Below are 16539 nucleotides of genomic sequence, written 5' to 3'. Positions count from 1 at the left end.
GTGTCGCCTACGCATATAGATTGGCTTACCTATCTGGAAATTTTGAAAGTGATTACAATAGGGACTCCAATAATTAAAACTATTTTTTATTTTCTGTACTATTGCATATTTCAATGGAATTCTCAGCTTAAACACAAATTGTCACTAGATTTATGTAGGTTTCGTATGGCACTTGTAGAAACCATACAGTATAAGGGTTAAGAGGATAAACTCTGGAGCCAGATCGCTTGGGCTTAAATCACAGCTCTCGTGCTTGCTAGTTGTCTTCTTGGGCAAATTGTGAACATTTTAGTAAAACAGGGGTAATAATAGTGTGTAGCTCATACAGGTGTTATGTGTAGCAAGTTAGTCCATGCAGACATAGAGTGCTAGTCCCTGACAGAATGGTGCCTGGCACATTATAAACATTCATTAATGCTATATATTGTTGTTGTTGTTATTCAGAAGGTGCAGAAGAACATTTATGAGGCCAGAATTTAAAGTTAATTTATTTTTAAAATATTTTGAGTACTTACTTTGTACCCAGCATGTGCTAAGATTTGAAGATAAGATATAAGTGAACTCAAAACTCTAGGGATGTCAGCAGAACATCAGGACATAGGACTTAGTCAGGAAAGGGTGTTTGGTTAGAGGTTGAATTCGTGTAGACCTACTTGGCATCTGTATAGAATAGAAACCTCCTAGCAAGTTAGCATGCCTCACATAACTTCAGTCAAATTATCTGTGCTCTCAAATACTCCAAGATGAGTTTTTCAGTTAAAGAATTATTTGTGCTGAGTGATTTTACTATATTATCATTGAAAAGAGGTCAATCAAATGCAAATACTAGACATGTATGAAGCAGAATTGAGTTAGTCACAGAAAGTAAAGAGCCTGAGCTGACTTCTCATGGAATGAAAGGCCTCCCAGCCCTGCACTGAAATAGGCCTCTAAGACTGTTTCTAAGGAAGGCAGTACATTTTTATCTAACAAATAATTTCTGGTAATGATATGGGTTACTATGATGTATAATACAGCTGCACAGCAGAGAAGGTAGTAAAGAATGGCTTTCCAAAATTTTTAGCATTTCCAATCTTCTCCAGTCTGGATGTAAAGGAGTTACAATTACCCTTTATATTAAATGATAATCAGAGCAGTAAAATGACCATGAAAAACATAGATGCACGGTTGTACAAAATATTTACATATGATGATAGTTTACTCTAGATGCAGTGATATTCAACCTTTTGCATCTCATGGAACACATAAACTGCTAAAATTCTGCAGCACTTCAAAAAATATGTTTTTCATTGATCTGACAAAAATAGGTATAATTTTGATTGATTTAAAAGAATAATTGAAATCACCTCTCTTGCTCAAAAGTGACTTTTTAAACATCAGGTCTTTATAATTGTATACAAGAATTTCTGGCACCAAGAATTAACCAATCAAATGCAATCTTATTATGTGACATAGCCAATGAAATGAAACTCTGTTATATGACCTATATATTTATGGCTCAAGACAGGATACTCACACCAGATAGCTATTGTTGTGTTGACTGTTTTCATCTTTTTTTATTTGACAGTTTAGTAGAAAAGAGGTCATACCCCCCACTAAAGGGTCAGGTATTGCATGTTTTAAAAATTCTTGTGGCACACTGGTTGAAAATCTCTGTACTAGCTAATAGCTGAAATGGAAGACAAAAGATAAAATAAGATTTCTGCCAATAACATGAATGAAAGATTTTTAAAAAGTATGTGTTAGAGACAGTACTTTCTAATTCAGTACTAGAGGTTAATAAATTAAGAAGATTTCTTTAAAGTCTATATTGAAGATGCAAAAACAAAAATATTATTTTAATAATACATGCTATATATGTGTTATACTTAAGCCAGATATTTATCACTGATTATTTTATTTTGATTAGTGCTCTGAAAAATATCTTAACTTCATTTTAAAATGCAGCAAAATCATAGCACATTGCTTCTGGTCCACACACCTTCATTTGTTCCATTTTTTTCAGGTTTATTCCCTGCTGTCTTGAATCTTGCTTCTAATTCTCTCATCACTACAAATGCAACATGCGGAGAAAAAGAACCTGAAATGTATTGCAAATTGGTGGAGCATGTGCCTGGGCAGCCCGTGAGGAACCCCCAGTGTCGGATCTGCAACCAAAACAGCAGCAATCCAAATCGTATGTATTTTAATATGTTTCTTGTTTCTAGAGAAATTTTGTAGAAAATCTGCATTCATAGTGGAGGGGCTTATGATCCTCAAGATTCCTAGCATTCTCGTCCACTGGGAGCTAATTTACAGCTCTTCTCTGTCACTTGACAAACAGACTTCCTTATCTGAAGCAGGTACTCGGCTGGAGTGGGTTTTCTAGCTGAAAACCCATGGCAGTCATTAGGTTTACTACCTCTAAACTAGTATTTGAGGATGTGGTTGTTAATTTAGGCTTTAGTCATTCATTGGTCACTTATGTAGGAGGTACTGTGGTGGGGATCCCTGGCTTCAACGAATGAGGAAATGGGCAAACAAAGCAGACTATTGCTAGCCACACAGTGTGGTAAGTACAAAAGAAAGAATGAGCGTAGGGAGAGAAGGATAGACACAAATTCAGCCTTGGTGTAAATGAAGGCTTGGCAAACAAAATGTTATCTAAGCTGAGATTCAAGGACAAATTTGGGCTGAGCAAGAGACAGGAGAGAGAAAGGAAAAGTAAGAATTCCAGGAAGAGAAATCAGAGTAGGAAAGGAAACCTCATTTGCTCTGGGAACTACAAGTGTGTAGGGGTGGCTAGAACTGAGGGTGTCAGAGGGCAGAGGGTAGAGATGAGTCTGATGCAGAGGCAGCAACCAGATAATGAAGGATGTTAACCCCCACCAGAAGAGTGTTGTATCTATTCAAGCATTTGAACATCTGTCACTAGCAATGCATTGTACTGAAGCATAATATTAAGTCATACTTACATACAATGTTAAGGCCCTTGACTTAAGGGACTTAAAGGAGAAAATAGGGGAAACAGAAAAGTAAATTGAATGCTAAGGGAACATTTAGAGATTCCTGGGAGAAAGCAACCTGTATACTGAAAAACTAAGAGTTAGCAAAATGAAAAAGAGAAAAAAATTAATATTTTATTTATTTATTTGTAGAGAAAGGGGAAGTGAAGGATAAGAGGGAGAGAAACATCTGTGGGTGAGAGGTACAAAGATTGGTTGCCTCTCACGTGCCCCCAACTGGGGACCTGGCCTGCAACCCAGGCATGTGCCCTGACTGGGAATTGAACTGGTGACTTTTGGGCCAGCTCTCAGGCAACTGAGCCACACCAGCCAGTTCTGGAGAAACATATTATATAAGAAAAAAGCATACATAAATCTTGAAGGTATAGAGCAGCATGATATATTCAGAGAACTGTAAGTAATTTAGTTTAACCAATAAAGCATTTCTATGGGCAGAGGGAATGGTGGGAGATGGTGGTTGATTTTGAAATATGCATTAGGAAGTCATCAAATACATATATTGGGGAGGTTAATAAAGTGAATAATGCCAGTGAGGTGAGTTATCAGGGGATTAAACTTCACAGTTATATCACTTTTAAATTTGCTTAATGTTCCTTCTATTTTTGTTTTATTTATTTATTTTTTTTCCTGATTACTCTGCAGGCAGTTCATAATGCAAAAAGTTTTCACAATTTGAATTTTTGAATCAAAAGAAAGTTGGGAGGCATTGTGCATTCTTTCTTGTAACTGGTTAAAATGAAGAATGCATAGTCCCCGCTCTGTTACCTAATTTGGAGATCCTGAAAACAACAAGTTTGGACAGTTGGAACTTTTGTGATTAAAAGTGCTGGTCTGATATGAGACAGAATGTTACCAGACAAACAAAAAATCGTGAAGACACCAAAGATGGCTACCACCAGAACCCCCCTTGCCTTTTAATGAGGCCGGTTATTTTCTGTGGTGTAGGTGGGTATGGTATGAGCATAGGGGTGGGGGAGATGGTGTCAACACATCCCATCCATGTGCTATTCTTATATAGCATGATAAGGACAAAGGATCTAAACTGAGCTCTGGAAAAATATCAGAAGCAAGAAAGTTGAAATAAGTGCCAAGCAATGAATCAGTTGATGGACCAGGCTTTAGGTTCATTAGGGAAAATGATGAAAGTGGGGAGAAATTGCCATTGTTTCGGAAACCAATGATGATTTCATAAAGGATGTGAGAAAGCCTGGAAGCATGGACATGTTTTAGGGCGAGTGGAGGGTTGATGTTGAGACTGTATGGATGTGTGCTTAGGATGGGGCAGGCAGAGAGGGAGAGTTAAAGACGTGTGTATGTGTGTGTGTGGACACATGTATACACGTATGCCTATATATATGTGTATATATATGTATACAAATATAAATCCATATAAAGGAGGATGTGGCAAAAGTAGGTTTACAATTATGTGTGAAAGTTTATTCTTATATTATTTATTAATTATTATTTTACTTTTCATACAAATAACTGAAAACCTACTTTTGCCCCAGCCTGTTTTTATAGTTCCTGCCTGCAAGTGTACGTTAGGGTAAATAAGGCTTGGATATAGAAAGCAAGTAAACAAATATTGAAGACAGTAAATTCAAGACTATACCCAGGGTACATGTTATAGGTGATGTAAATTTCTGAAAAGTAAAGCGTCAGTGGGAACTGAAGGAAGGAGAGAAAGTTCCACGGAGGTGGTTAGTCTTAGAAGGGTACTAAAAAGCTGAATTACCTGAGATAAGAGGGGAAGGCATTTCAGAAATGGAGAAAAAAAGGAACTGTCATCAGGCATGAGAGACAGGTTAGAAGTAAAGTGCAAAAATGGAGCTAGAAAAAAAGTGAGTGGAGACTTTCAGTTGAAAAAATGGATGAGATGCACCCACTAAATTGAGGCCAAGAGTGGCTTTCACTTCCCTCTTTACAGTTCTATACTCAGGGTCTCTTTGTCTCAGTGAAAGACGGTCACATTCAGGCAGTCTTGCTCCATATTTTCACATTGGAACAAAAATGTAAATTTTTTCAGTGAAGCAGGTACCTATGAGATATATTTTATATTCCCATTTTTTACTTATTTGTAGTGTTTTTAAAATTTATCACAGCCTAGATTTACTTTGTGTGACTAATTTTAAACTAGCAGCTTTATTACATCTTAAGCTCCTGTTTTAGAATTAGACATTTAGAAAGCATAATACTCCACAAGAATAAAAATCTAGGAATAAACCACATGAATATATTCTAGAAAAATTTGGAGCAAGTGATGATAAAATTCCACAAATTCAGTGAACACTACAATAAATCTGGAAAGCCTATACTTAGTTATCACACAAAGAAAAGGAAACTTGAACTTTCAACTGTTAATAGATTGCGCTTCCTAATTAAAAACTAACAGTTGGAAAGATTTACTTTATCAATCATTTTCTCACCAAACTTTAAATGCAGTTAGCTTTGGATTGACTTGCATAGCTTTTCCTGTTAAGGATGTTATAAGTTTCTATCTTGTAAATAAGGGAACTTGTAAATTAATCAGTTTTTGCAAATTACTTATAATTAAACTTTAATCATGGGGATTAGGGTTAATTGTTAATTTATCTCCCAGTCTTCCTTTTTGTGAATAAGTTTTCTATCAATTTGAACTGAGGTGGCATATATAAAAATTTCCAATTAGACAGCTTCTTTTAAAGTTTTCTAAGACCCACAAATTTGATTTGGATATGTAGTTTTGTGTGTGTGTTTTTCTATCAGAAATTAAACATACAATCTGTAAAGCAGTTTCAAAAGGACTTTGAGGAAATGTTCACCATGATACCTATTATTTTTCAGAAGCAATGTAATATTTCATTTATGAATTCTGATTCTTGGTAGGCAGATTTCCTCAACATTCACAACACCAAGGGTGTTTATTTGATGTTAATAATGATCCTTGTATTTGTTGTTGTTTTATTTTTTTGTTGTTGTTGTTTTAAAGGCTCAACACCTTCCCCAGCTTCAACAGAAGTAGTTAAGTAGTGTTAGTTAACTAGGCAATATATTCAGCAATTTTACTTTCCATTAATGAGACTGGATGCCTCGTTATGTGGACGGCTAATGTGAAAAGACTTGGTATAAAACAAAGTCCATACAGCTGTTCAGTTGAATTAAGTAATTTATCAATAAAAATTAATTCTTTTGTCCTGTCTTATAACTCATATTACCGTAAGCAACTCAAAGACAAACCTTTATGTTTTCAGTTAAACAAGGTATAGCAAACTACCTTGTTTACCTGAAACAAGGTTATTAAAGTTAATATGTAATAAAAATGTTCACAATCTGAAAATTACATATTTATTGAATATTCAGTTTTGAATATTTTTTCTTTTGAAGGTGATTTTACTTACTATTATACCTGTATTGCAACAAGGACTTCATTTTGCCTGATTTTTATGTTCAAATTTTTTGTTAAATGTAATTGGTCTTCAATTAATATTCAGAGCAGTACACATTTTGAACAAATATATAATTGATTTTATGTATATGCATAAATAATGGTTACAATATCAATAGCATTAATTTTCCTTGGGTGAACCTGTGAGTCAAAAGTTCCCATCCGAGATATTTTTACTGGTCCATGGAAAAATGAGAAAATGAGAAGAAAATCCAAAAAATTTTTATGGGTAAAAAGGAATACCTTAAAAATTATCCTTCATTTTGATATTATGGTTTTTAAAAAAACTTTGAAATGGTCTTTATTTAATCAAACAATAGTAATGGCATAGTAAGTTACAGTAAAATTAGAGAGAAGGCTACTCTTAGAGAAATAAAAAGCTTAAACTTGTTTTATAAAAATTTATTTTTTCTGAAAGTTAAGAATGAGGGAACCACTGATGTGAGTGGACTGTTATTATCTCTACTTCAAGTATGACACACAGAATTTAGGTGTGTACTAAGTACTGAGTGGTCAGACCAAGCGGACCGTCTAGGTTCTCATACTCCCGCTCATCATGTCCCAGATTGTGTGCTTTTTTGTCACCGTTATCATGAAACACCTGTGTGGGTTATTGTAGGCACAACCAAAGTCCGTAGTTGTTTCTAACAGTGGTATGGTTTGTTCATTTTTTTTGACGTATTGCTTCAATTTACAAAAAAAATGTGTTCTGATCTAAAAGGTTATTGTTAGGCCATCCATCTGAAATACCTTTTCAGAGAATTAATGTCATAAAAGTTCTCAAGACTGAAACCCCAAGGCATCCTTCATGTCTAAAGGAGAGAAGACCTGACCGACAAGCAAACCCCCTCTTCACCTTCATTTCTTTGGGAAAATATGCTGATTTGCAAGTGAGAGGTTAGGATGTTAGTTACCTTTAATTCAGCACTCAGTCTATGAATAAGGACATCCCACATTCTCCACTCCTGCTATTCTCCCCGGTGCATGAGCTGAGCCTTTTTAAAGGAAAAGAAAGGGAACAGAATTTGTGTTAAATGAGCACAGACAAAGACCCATGACTGAGGACCAAAATGAAAGGAGAGCTTTGGCAGTCCAGAGGTAATGGCTGCTGTTCTGAGGTGCATGGAGCTGGAGATGAGGAACGTGAGGTGTAAAGACCGTAAGGAGTAAGGACTTAAGAGAGGCTTGTCGGGGAAGGGGACATTGATTGTCCACACCTTGTATTTATTTGCTATCCTCAGTCTCTCTTTCATTCTTACAAAAGTTCCTGTTCTCATATACTGGAATAAAGGCAAGGCGAGATCCACGTTTTGTGGGCAGGATGGAGTTTCTTATGCAGTCCTCTTGCCATTATTGTCCAAACTTCTCCCCTGAGTTAGGGATTATGGGAACAGGCAAATGCTGACTGGAAAGTTTGGAGTATCTTTCATTATACTTTTAAATAGAGGTGGAAGTTTGGCAAGTTTAGCACTGACAATGAAAAGCCTTCTAAGATGGATTTGACAGCCCTTTATAGTAAATCCAGGTACATATTGAATTGCCCGAGTCTTGGTAATGAATTCGTCAGTAGGACAAGTCTGCAAGTACCTTTAAACCACAATTTAGAATTTTATGTTTCTGTTAACAGAGTTGATGGCGTACTAAAGCCACCTCAAACAGTAGAGATATTGCTTCTTTGAATGTTTGAATGATTGACACATCAATTAGATTTCAATATTATTTGTTCACACTGAATTTCTTTAGTTATTGTTAAATTTGCCCATTTTAATCCATGGTCAGAGTGCTGAGCAGGGTCTTCCTTTATAGCCTAAGTGTTTAGCCATTTCACGCTATCTTTTAGAGTGCTATGGGAAGGGTGACATTGAATAAATTCATTTGAAAACATGAGTTGCTTTCTCTTTATATTATTTTAATGTTTGATGGTCACATGCTTATGGTTTTAACTCTTAACGTGTTCCTTTAAAGTAACAGCTGTAATTTATTATGTAATCTTTTCTCCTCCTTTCACGTGCTGCTGCTGATTCATTAGAGAGACACCCCATTACAAATGCTATTGATGGGAAGAACACTTGGTGGCAGAGTCCCAGTATTAAGAATGGAATTGAGTACCATTATGTGACCATTACGCTGGATTTACAACAGGTATAGTGCCTCCTTCTTTTTTATTTAATTCCATATGCTGTACTTTACATTTCCATGACTATTTCATAGCTACCAATTTGTTTATTAATCTCTTCACCTTTTTTTCTGAATCAGCTTTACTGCCTCTCTCTTTTTCTTTTAATTTTATTTTTTTCATTTTCTACTTTGAAATTGTATTTTGGTTTTGCTTTTTAGGCCACTAGTAGTTCTTTGGCAAGAAGATACTCTTTCTTATCACCCTCCATTCTTTTCCTGATACAATGAACAAAGAGGCCTATTCATTTAGTATGCTGTTGTTTTAAATTTTTTGGCATTTATTTCTAAAGGACAGCTAAAATGAATTCACAAAAAGAATTTAGTGCTGAGCCCTGAAGAGTGTGGTTCAGTTGGTTGGGCATGATTTTACAAAGCAAGGGGTCACCAGTTAGGATCAAGGTCAGGGCATATGGCTGGTTTGATGGTTTGGTGCCTGGTCAGGGCCCTGGATGAAAGCAACCAATTGATATTTCTCTCTCATATCAATGTTCCTCTCCCTCTGTTTCTCTCTCCCTTCCTCTCTCTCTAAAAATAAATAAATAAAATCTAAAAGAAGAAAAGAAAGAAAGAAAGAAAGAAAGAAAGAAAGAAAGAAAGAAAGAAAGAAAGAGGAAGGAAGGAATTTAGCCAATGCTTATTTTGTTTTAACTAATGGGAGTTAATGATGAAAATATAGATCAATAAAATTTTACATAAAGAAAATACAGTAGTGCCATTTTAAAAATTTATTTTGTTTTTCAATTACAGTTGTCTGCATTTATCCCCCACCATCCCCCCCACCCCAGCCATGCCCACCTCCCTCCCTTGCTTCCACCCTCCTTGGTTTTTTGTCCCTTTATAGTTGTTCCTGAAAACCCTTCACCCCTTTCCCCCCATTACCCCATCCCATCTCCCCTCTAGTTACTGTCAGTTTGTTCTTAATTTCAATGTTTGCTTGCTTGTTCATTTTGTTGATTGGGTTCCAGTTAAAGGTGAGATCATATGGTGTGTATCCCTCACTGCCTGGCTTATTTCACTCAGCATAATGCTTTCCAGTTCCATCCATGCTGTTGCAAAGGGAAGGAGCTCCTTCTTTCTCTCTGCTGTGTAGTATTCCATTGTGTAAGTGTATCATAGTGTTTTGATCCACTCATTTACTGGTGGGCACTTCCAGCACTTAGCCATTGTTAATTGTGCTGCTATGAACATTGGGGTGCATAGGTTCTTTTGGATTGGTGTTTCAGGTGTTCTTAGGGTATAATCCCAGCAGCAAAACTGCTGGGTCAAAAGGCAATTCCATTTTTAGTTTTCTGAGAAAATTCCCTACTGTTTTTAACTTTTATTTATTTATATTTTTAAAAGATTTTATTTATCTATTTATTTTAGAGAGAGGGGAAGGGAGGGAGAAAGAGAGAGAGAAACATCAATGTATGGTTGCTTCTCATGTGGCCCCCATTGGGGACCTGGCCCACAACCCAAGCATGTGCCCTGATTGGGAATCGAACTGACGACCCTTTGGTTCGCAGCCTGTGCTCAATCCACTGAGCCACACCAGCCAGGGCTGTTTTTAACTTTTAAAATAATACAGTGTTTCTACTCTGTGCTTGGTCATGTACTGAAGGTTCTTGGATAACAAAGCTCTGGAGAAATTGACCTCATTATTGAGAGTTGAGCAAGCTATGGCATTCAGGTATTAAATTAAAGTTGAGACACTAAATGAGATAACAAACCTTGTAGTTGTACAAAATTGATGTTGGAAGGGGTTCAAGTTTGTGTTGCATAAGCCTAGGTGCCTTCCACACTTAGTTTCTTTCTTCTTTCTCTTCACAATATTCAGGTTAAGGTGGTGTTATCAACCAAGAGTCACCCCAACTTATTTAGTCTTGCAAGTACTATGGGATCTGGAAAAATATTCTCATATTTTTCTGTTTTTTTTCTTCCAAATGCAAAAGCCTATTTAATTGACTGGGGCCTGAGACTAGAGACAGTGAACTCTTTAATTCAGTCTGTTTCTCTCTTACTCCCTGGAGTCAACATGGGAAAAACTCTTATCCACTTCTCTCTAGCTCAGTAGAGATAGAGCAGCAAGGGAGTTTTGGGTCAGAGAAGGGGAATGGCCAGGATAGTTATTGACAAAAACTATGTATAGGTCTTCTTCCCACAGGTGACCATAGTGGAAGGAAGTACTAGTCATTGGGTGTCAGTCACATTCTCATGGGTTCACATAGACACCAGGCATTTCCTCAATGGGAGTTGACTTCCCCTCCTCAGGGTTTGGGCCCATTTTTTGGCCAGGGTGCACACAGTTAGGAACTACAAAGAGCTGACTGGTAGGTTTCACAGCAGACCCTCTTTCTACCCGCCTGGGACTCCTCAAGACTTGAACAACTGGAGAGCAGCAGGGGACCAGTGACATGACTAAATCACCAACTACCCTGGACTTATTTCCACTTATCCTAGCAGAGGAAGGTCAGCTTTGAGTTAGAGGGACCTCTCCAGAAGTCTCAGAGCACTATCCAGGAATGGAAGATCAAACTACTACACTGAACGACCATGCTCTCGGTCAGTGGATACTTATGCATTAATTTCCTGCAAATTCTAGCCTCCAAATGCACTCCATTCCTCTCCTGATACAGACAATGTGGTTTTTTATCAGTCACAGTTCTCCCCCTTTATGTGGTCACTGAATACCTGCTTTCCCAATCAGGATTGAGTCTGCTGTCTCTTACCTCAGGTCATTTCCTGGGATAGGAAATCAATAAATAGGGACTGTTGATTGCTCTGATTTCCTCTCCACCTAATTTTTTTTTTAGATTGCACATGGAACAAGACAGTAAATTATTGACATAATTTGCATAAATCACTTATATTTGAGCTCAGCCACAATGGTGATGGCACACTACATGGTACAATCATAAGATTTTACTAAATACTTTCTATCCAACGTGTGTATCTTGTTCATTCAACAGGTCAAAGGTTTCACCTGAACACCCATTTTTAATGCAGTCACTTATATTTTCCTAAGTTTGCTTTGCATCCCTACTCATCCATTCCCACGTGGTAACCCAGGACTTAAGTGGGTTTGTTTTCCTGTACTATCTTTCCATTTAGTTTCCTGACCTTGCGATGAGTGAATACTTAAGACATCTTTCTTTTATAGTTCACTCTTCATAACAAGGGGTGGGAATCTGTTTATAAGACAGCTCTCCCTGACTGCAAAGTCTGAAATACACCTAGTGGATGTGGTGTGGAGAAACGACCTCATGTCTCCCATATCCCAGGATGGTGCCCGCTCTTGTCCTTTACTTCAGCCCTCTCTTACTCCCTGTAAGCCAGCCTACTTTGTATTCAAGAGAAGGGAACATAATCTATCAAATGAAACAAATCATATTTCTACTTGAGTCAGATTTTAATCTCATCAATGATTTAAATCATCAATGATTTAATGATGTAAAAAGTAAAGCAGGTCTGTAGTCAGCCTCTCCAGTGGAGTTCCTTAGAAAGGAAGAAGCTTTAGAACTCTTATTTGGCTTTAGGCTTTGGAGTAACAAACTGTGGAACAAGTTCAGAAAACAAGTTCAGTAACTAAGGAGAGAAGCTTCAGGAATGAATATTTTAATGCATTGGCAACTGAAAAAATGTGGGCATCCTTATTTTTTACTTACTTCTCACAGTAAGTCTATAGGCAGCTAGTATTGCTATTCTTATTTAATAGTTGAAGAACACTGAGATTTAGAAAAGCTAGGTAACTTGGTCTTCTTAACAAAGTTTATTATAAACTTTGGAATTTTAACCAGAGTACCCTCAATTTAGACCCCAAACTACATCAGTATTTCTTAAACTGAGATTTGAAGACCTAGCCTGGGGAGCTACATTGTTCAGGTTCAAGAAATGTCACACTATGATCTTCTGATTTTGACAGAAGAATATAGCTGACATTTGTTTTGTAGTATAATAAGGGACTCGATTTTTCATTTTCTAGTACATTTTAGCAGGCTTTTAAAATGGCATAACTTTGTCTTTTCCACCTCTGCAACAAGAAGGATTAGTAGGTTATTTGGCATAGTAGGAACTGTTATCCAATTTGGAGTCAAGGGCAGCAGTTTTACAATGAATAGATAAATCTCTCTGTCAGTGATTCAGCAAGATGTTTGACCATTATTGGTCCTCTTACATATTTTGAGATGTATGGATTTAACAAGTGCCAGTTTATCTTTTGTTATTGACATGTACTTGGCTCCTCTGTGAAACACATTTATTAAACTATTTTAAATAGAAACAGTCACCTTTGGATTCCCTTGATCAAATCATTGCAGATTACAATGGAATATTTCTTTTGTGTTTTAATATTCAAGGTAAGTCCTAGAAAAATATAACAATTTGTTGAGAAGAAGTAGCTACTTTATAAATTGGTTGCTTTTAGATTTTTATTGCTAAGGGATTATTAGCTTTTCCCAATTCTGTTATTTACTCACAGCATATTGTGAACAAATGATTTAATCATGCTGTGCCCCAATTACTAGATTAGCAAAAATAAATAGTATAAAATCGTGGCAAGAAACTTGAAATAATGAAAATAGCAATATAACAACTAAATTCCATCTGGTAATTGTAGCTATTGTAATGTCCTTGTGAAGGCATAAACTCAAGAGAAGGTTAACTGTTCCAGCAATGAGTATGCAAAAACCCAGTATATAACAAAGAAATGTATGCATCAATTTAAAAGACAATAATAGGGGCTTGAAAGTTAATAGTATGTCTAAAATATTTCATTTTTGTGCCTTTTCAACCAGATTTTTGCCACAAGATGTGTTGTGATATCTGATCTCATTTTATGACTTTTTAAATTGGGCCATTGTCTCAAGTAGGCCCTTTGATTTGTTTAGGAAGAAAGCTGATTAGCAAGTGGAGTAAAATACAGAGGAGCAGCTTTTAGATAGAATTTGTTAACACATATTGAGGCCATGTTCACTCCTGTGTAATCCAGGTAGGTCACAGAATTAGGTGGGTTCATATGTAGGAATCCCCTTTCCTCGATAAACAGTTCCCTTCTCTTTCTGGTTTATCCCCCCCCAAACGAAAAATGTAATTATCATGAAATGTTATCTTGCAGCTTTAGAGATCAATTTCCACACGTTCTTGACATAATATTTTATTTATTGACCTCATAGAGACATATTTATTGAAGTAGGCTAAAAATGGTAAATGTGAATTATGTTTTAAAATCAGATTGGATTAACATTTCTATGTAGATGGTACAATACTTTTAGAATCTATGTTAATAGCATAGAAGCATTTTTTTTCTAAAGCCTTGAACTGTTAATCTAATGATTAAACCCTTCTGTAATTTTTTAAAAAGCATGAAATACATTGAGGTATGTCAATATATTCAAATTTTTTACATATTCATAATTTATTTTGTTTAAACACAATAAGGGTATTTCAATTTTCAATCTTGAAAAAATTTATTATTTTCCCATATGTATTCTTTCCTCACACTCTCCTCTTGCTCATTCCTATTAATAGAATCTTTTGTTCTATAACTTAGAATTATTAGCTTCTCCCATTAAATAATGAAAAAGTGAGATAGATACAATTCATGGTTAATCACTCAACAGGTAGAAAGGAGTTGAACAAAAAAAATCCCTACATTTAATATCTCATTGTCTAAATAAAAATAGGAGCCATTCATGAATATATTAAGGAGCCGTGCAAGATTTAAATTTTAAATAGGCTGGTTAAATATGCTTTTATTGAATGGAGCCTGTTTGACGGAAGGGTTTCTTCTGGCAGACAGATTTCTACAAGACATTAACCCATGGCATGATGATTAGATGTTTACTTTCCTGTATCCCCACTAGACTGTGAGTTTTTGAAGTTGGAGGTCTATGATTTTTTAAGATTTATTTATTTACTTTTAGAGAGAGAAAGGAAGAAAGAAAGAGAGGGAGAGAAATATCAATGTGTGTTTGCCTCTCATATGTACCCCTACTGGGGGACCTGGCCCTCAAGCCAGGCATGTGCCCTGACTGGGAACCAAACCAGGAACCGTTTGGTTTGCAGGCCAGCACTCAATCCAGGGAGCCACACCACCCAGGGATATAATTGTTTATATGATTGTGATCCTTAGCATTTAACAGATCCTTAGCATTTAACAGAATTCAGCAGATGTGATGAAATGGCTGCTTTCAAATCACTGAATTTTTTCTTGGTACTATTTGGATCACTGCTAAATTGATGAATTCAAAATCAACTAAAGAGAAGATTATAATCTACTTGTTCAAAATGTCCTATATAAATACATCTTGTTTAATATAGCAGGATATAATTAAATTGACAGTTCTTTACCTGATTTTTTAAAAAATATTTTTAAGATCCTTGATTCAATGTCACAAGTAGGATCTGTGGTTAATTAGAAAATGCATCTTCTTAATGAATTTGCACTGACCTTTTAATCATTAATAAAGTTGGCAACCAGGTTCAGTGTCTATATTACACAGAATGTTTGTTCTAATTTTCTCTCCTTCAGTCTAGTTTTAAACTGTAGTTACATTGGCCTTATTAATACAAAATCAGATCATATCACTCCTTCTTCTAAAAATCTAATGCCTTTTCATTGCATGCAGTGGGAAAAGCACAATGACCCAGAAGAATTTACAGGATCTTTACCTAATCCTGTCTTTCATCTCTGACTTTATCTCCCCCTTCAGTGGTCCCACTAGCTACTTTTGGGGGTGGTGAAGGCCTTCATACCAACACTGTTTTTTTTTTCTGTCTAAATTTATTTTTCCCAATTCCCATATAGTGTTGTCTTTATCTCCTTTGAATTTTTATTCAAGTATCATCTTCTTAGCAAGGACCTCCCTGATAATTCTATTAAAAGTTGTGAACCCTTCTCCATTTCTTAAACCATGCCCCTGCTTTATTTTTCTCCATAAAATATATTGGAGAAAATAAGTTACTATGTGAATTTTGCTATTAGTGTTAAATGTTGTTTATCTTGCCTTTCTAAATGCCATTTTCATGAAAGTGGAGATATTTTTTCTATTATTTCTTAATTGCTACATTCTGAATAGTGCCCAACATATTAGTCACTTGATAAATTTAGATATAAGAATAAGTGATTAAATGAATGAACAATGCAAAACAGCAATCCACGATGTGAGAATCTTATTAAAGCGGAGAGTTGAATAAAAGAGGGAATAATCTCATGTTTTTTATGATAAAATACGCTGTGTATTTTCTAATTTATAAATTTTCCTCTGAGTCTCAGGCTAAATATCACGAAGTAAATTTTTTTACTGATCCTTTTTCTGAATATGTTCTGAACTTTAGTCATATTTGTCGCTCTTTGTGTGAGTTTACTACATTTATAGATTTATTTGGGAAAGGCAGTTATTAATCAATTTAACTCCCCTTTTAAAATAAAGAAGCCTAGGACTGTAATTTTTAATTGATATTTTATTATTTTCTAGTAGAAAACAGGTAAATGTAAAAGAGGTGGAAAGGTGACTGTGATGGTGCTTAAACAGCAGTGTGGGCAGGATACTATGCATTTGATATAAAATGCTGATAAGCTAAATTCTAGCAATATGGTGAACATGTAAACATTTGGAGATGCAAATCCTAATTTCTAATCGTGTCCCAATGAGTGCCCTGGCAGATGATTCTGAAAACCAGGAAATAAGTTAGAGAATTATTTTAAAACAGAAATAACTGTACAAAGAAAGAGGTCTATTAAAATATGTGCGAAAAGATCTGTTAAAATTTTTATATCTTACTAACCCTGTTATGGTAAGTCTGAACAACACTGCCTAAAATAGACAGAATGTGGGCAATTTTTCACAACTGTGTGTTGGCTTCCACTCAGAAAACACAATTGCATTTCATTATGTAGGGGGGATGTTGTGTATTTTCCATTTTATTCTTTGGTCACCTCTGGCAATACAGCTG

At 35.7% G+C, this 16539-nt stretch overlaps 1 protein-coding gene across 5 annotated transcripts in view; it reads left to right on the top strand.

Moving 5' to 3' along the window:
* Positions 1-16539, top strand: part of LAMA2 (laminin subunit alpha 2) — a 511376-nt gene that overhangs the window by 123826 nt on the left and 371011 nt on the right. For all 5 annotated transcript variants that reach the window (XM_053664793.1, XM_053664792.1, XM_053664790.1 and 2 more), the window contains exons 2-3: positions 2006-2176; positions 8459-8571. In XM_053664793.1, the coding sequence (XP_053520768.1) occupies positions 2006-2176; positions 8459-8571 (284 nt within the window). The remainder of the gene's footprint in view (positions 1-2005; positions 2177-8458; positions 8572-16539) is intronic.

This window comes from Artibeus jamaicensis, unplaced genomic scaffold, assembly GCF_021234435.1.
Source record: "Artibeus jamaicensis isolate MK-2021 breed Jamaican fruit bat unplaced genomic scaffold, CSHL_Jam_final contig_387, whole genome shotgun sequence".
NCBI lineage: Eukaryota > Metazoa > Chordata > Mammalia > Chiroptera > Phyllostomidae > Artibeus > Artibeus jamaicensis.
Note: the sequence above shows the minus strand (reverse complement) of the source record. Positions and strands in the feature narration are given on the sequence as shown.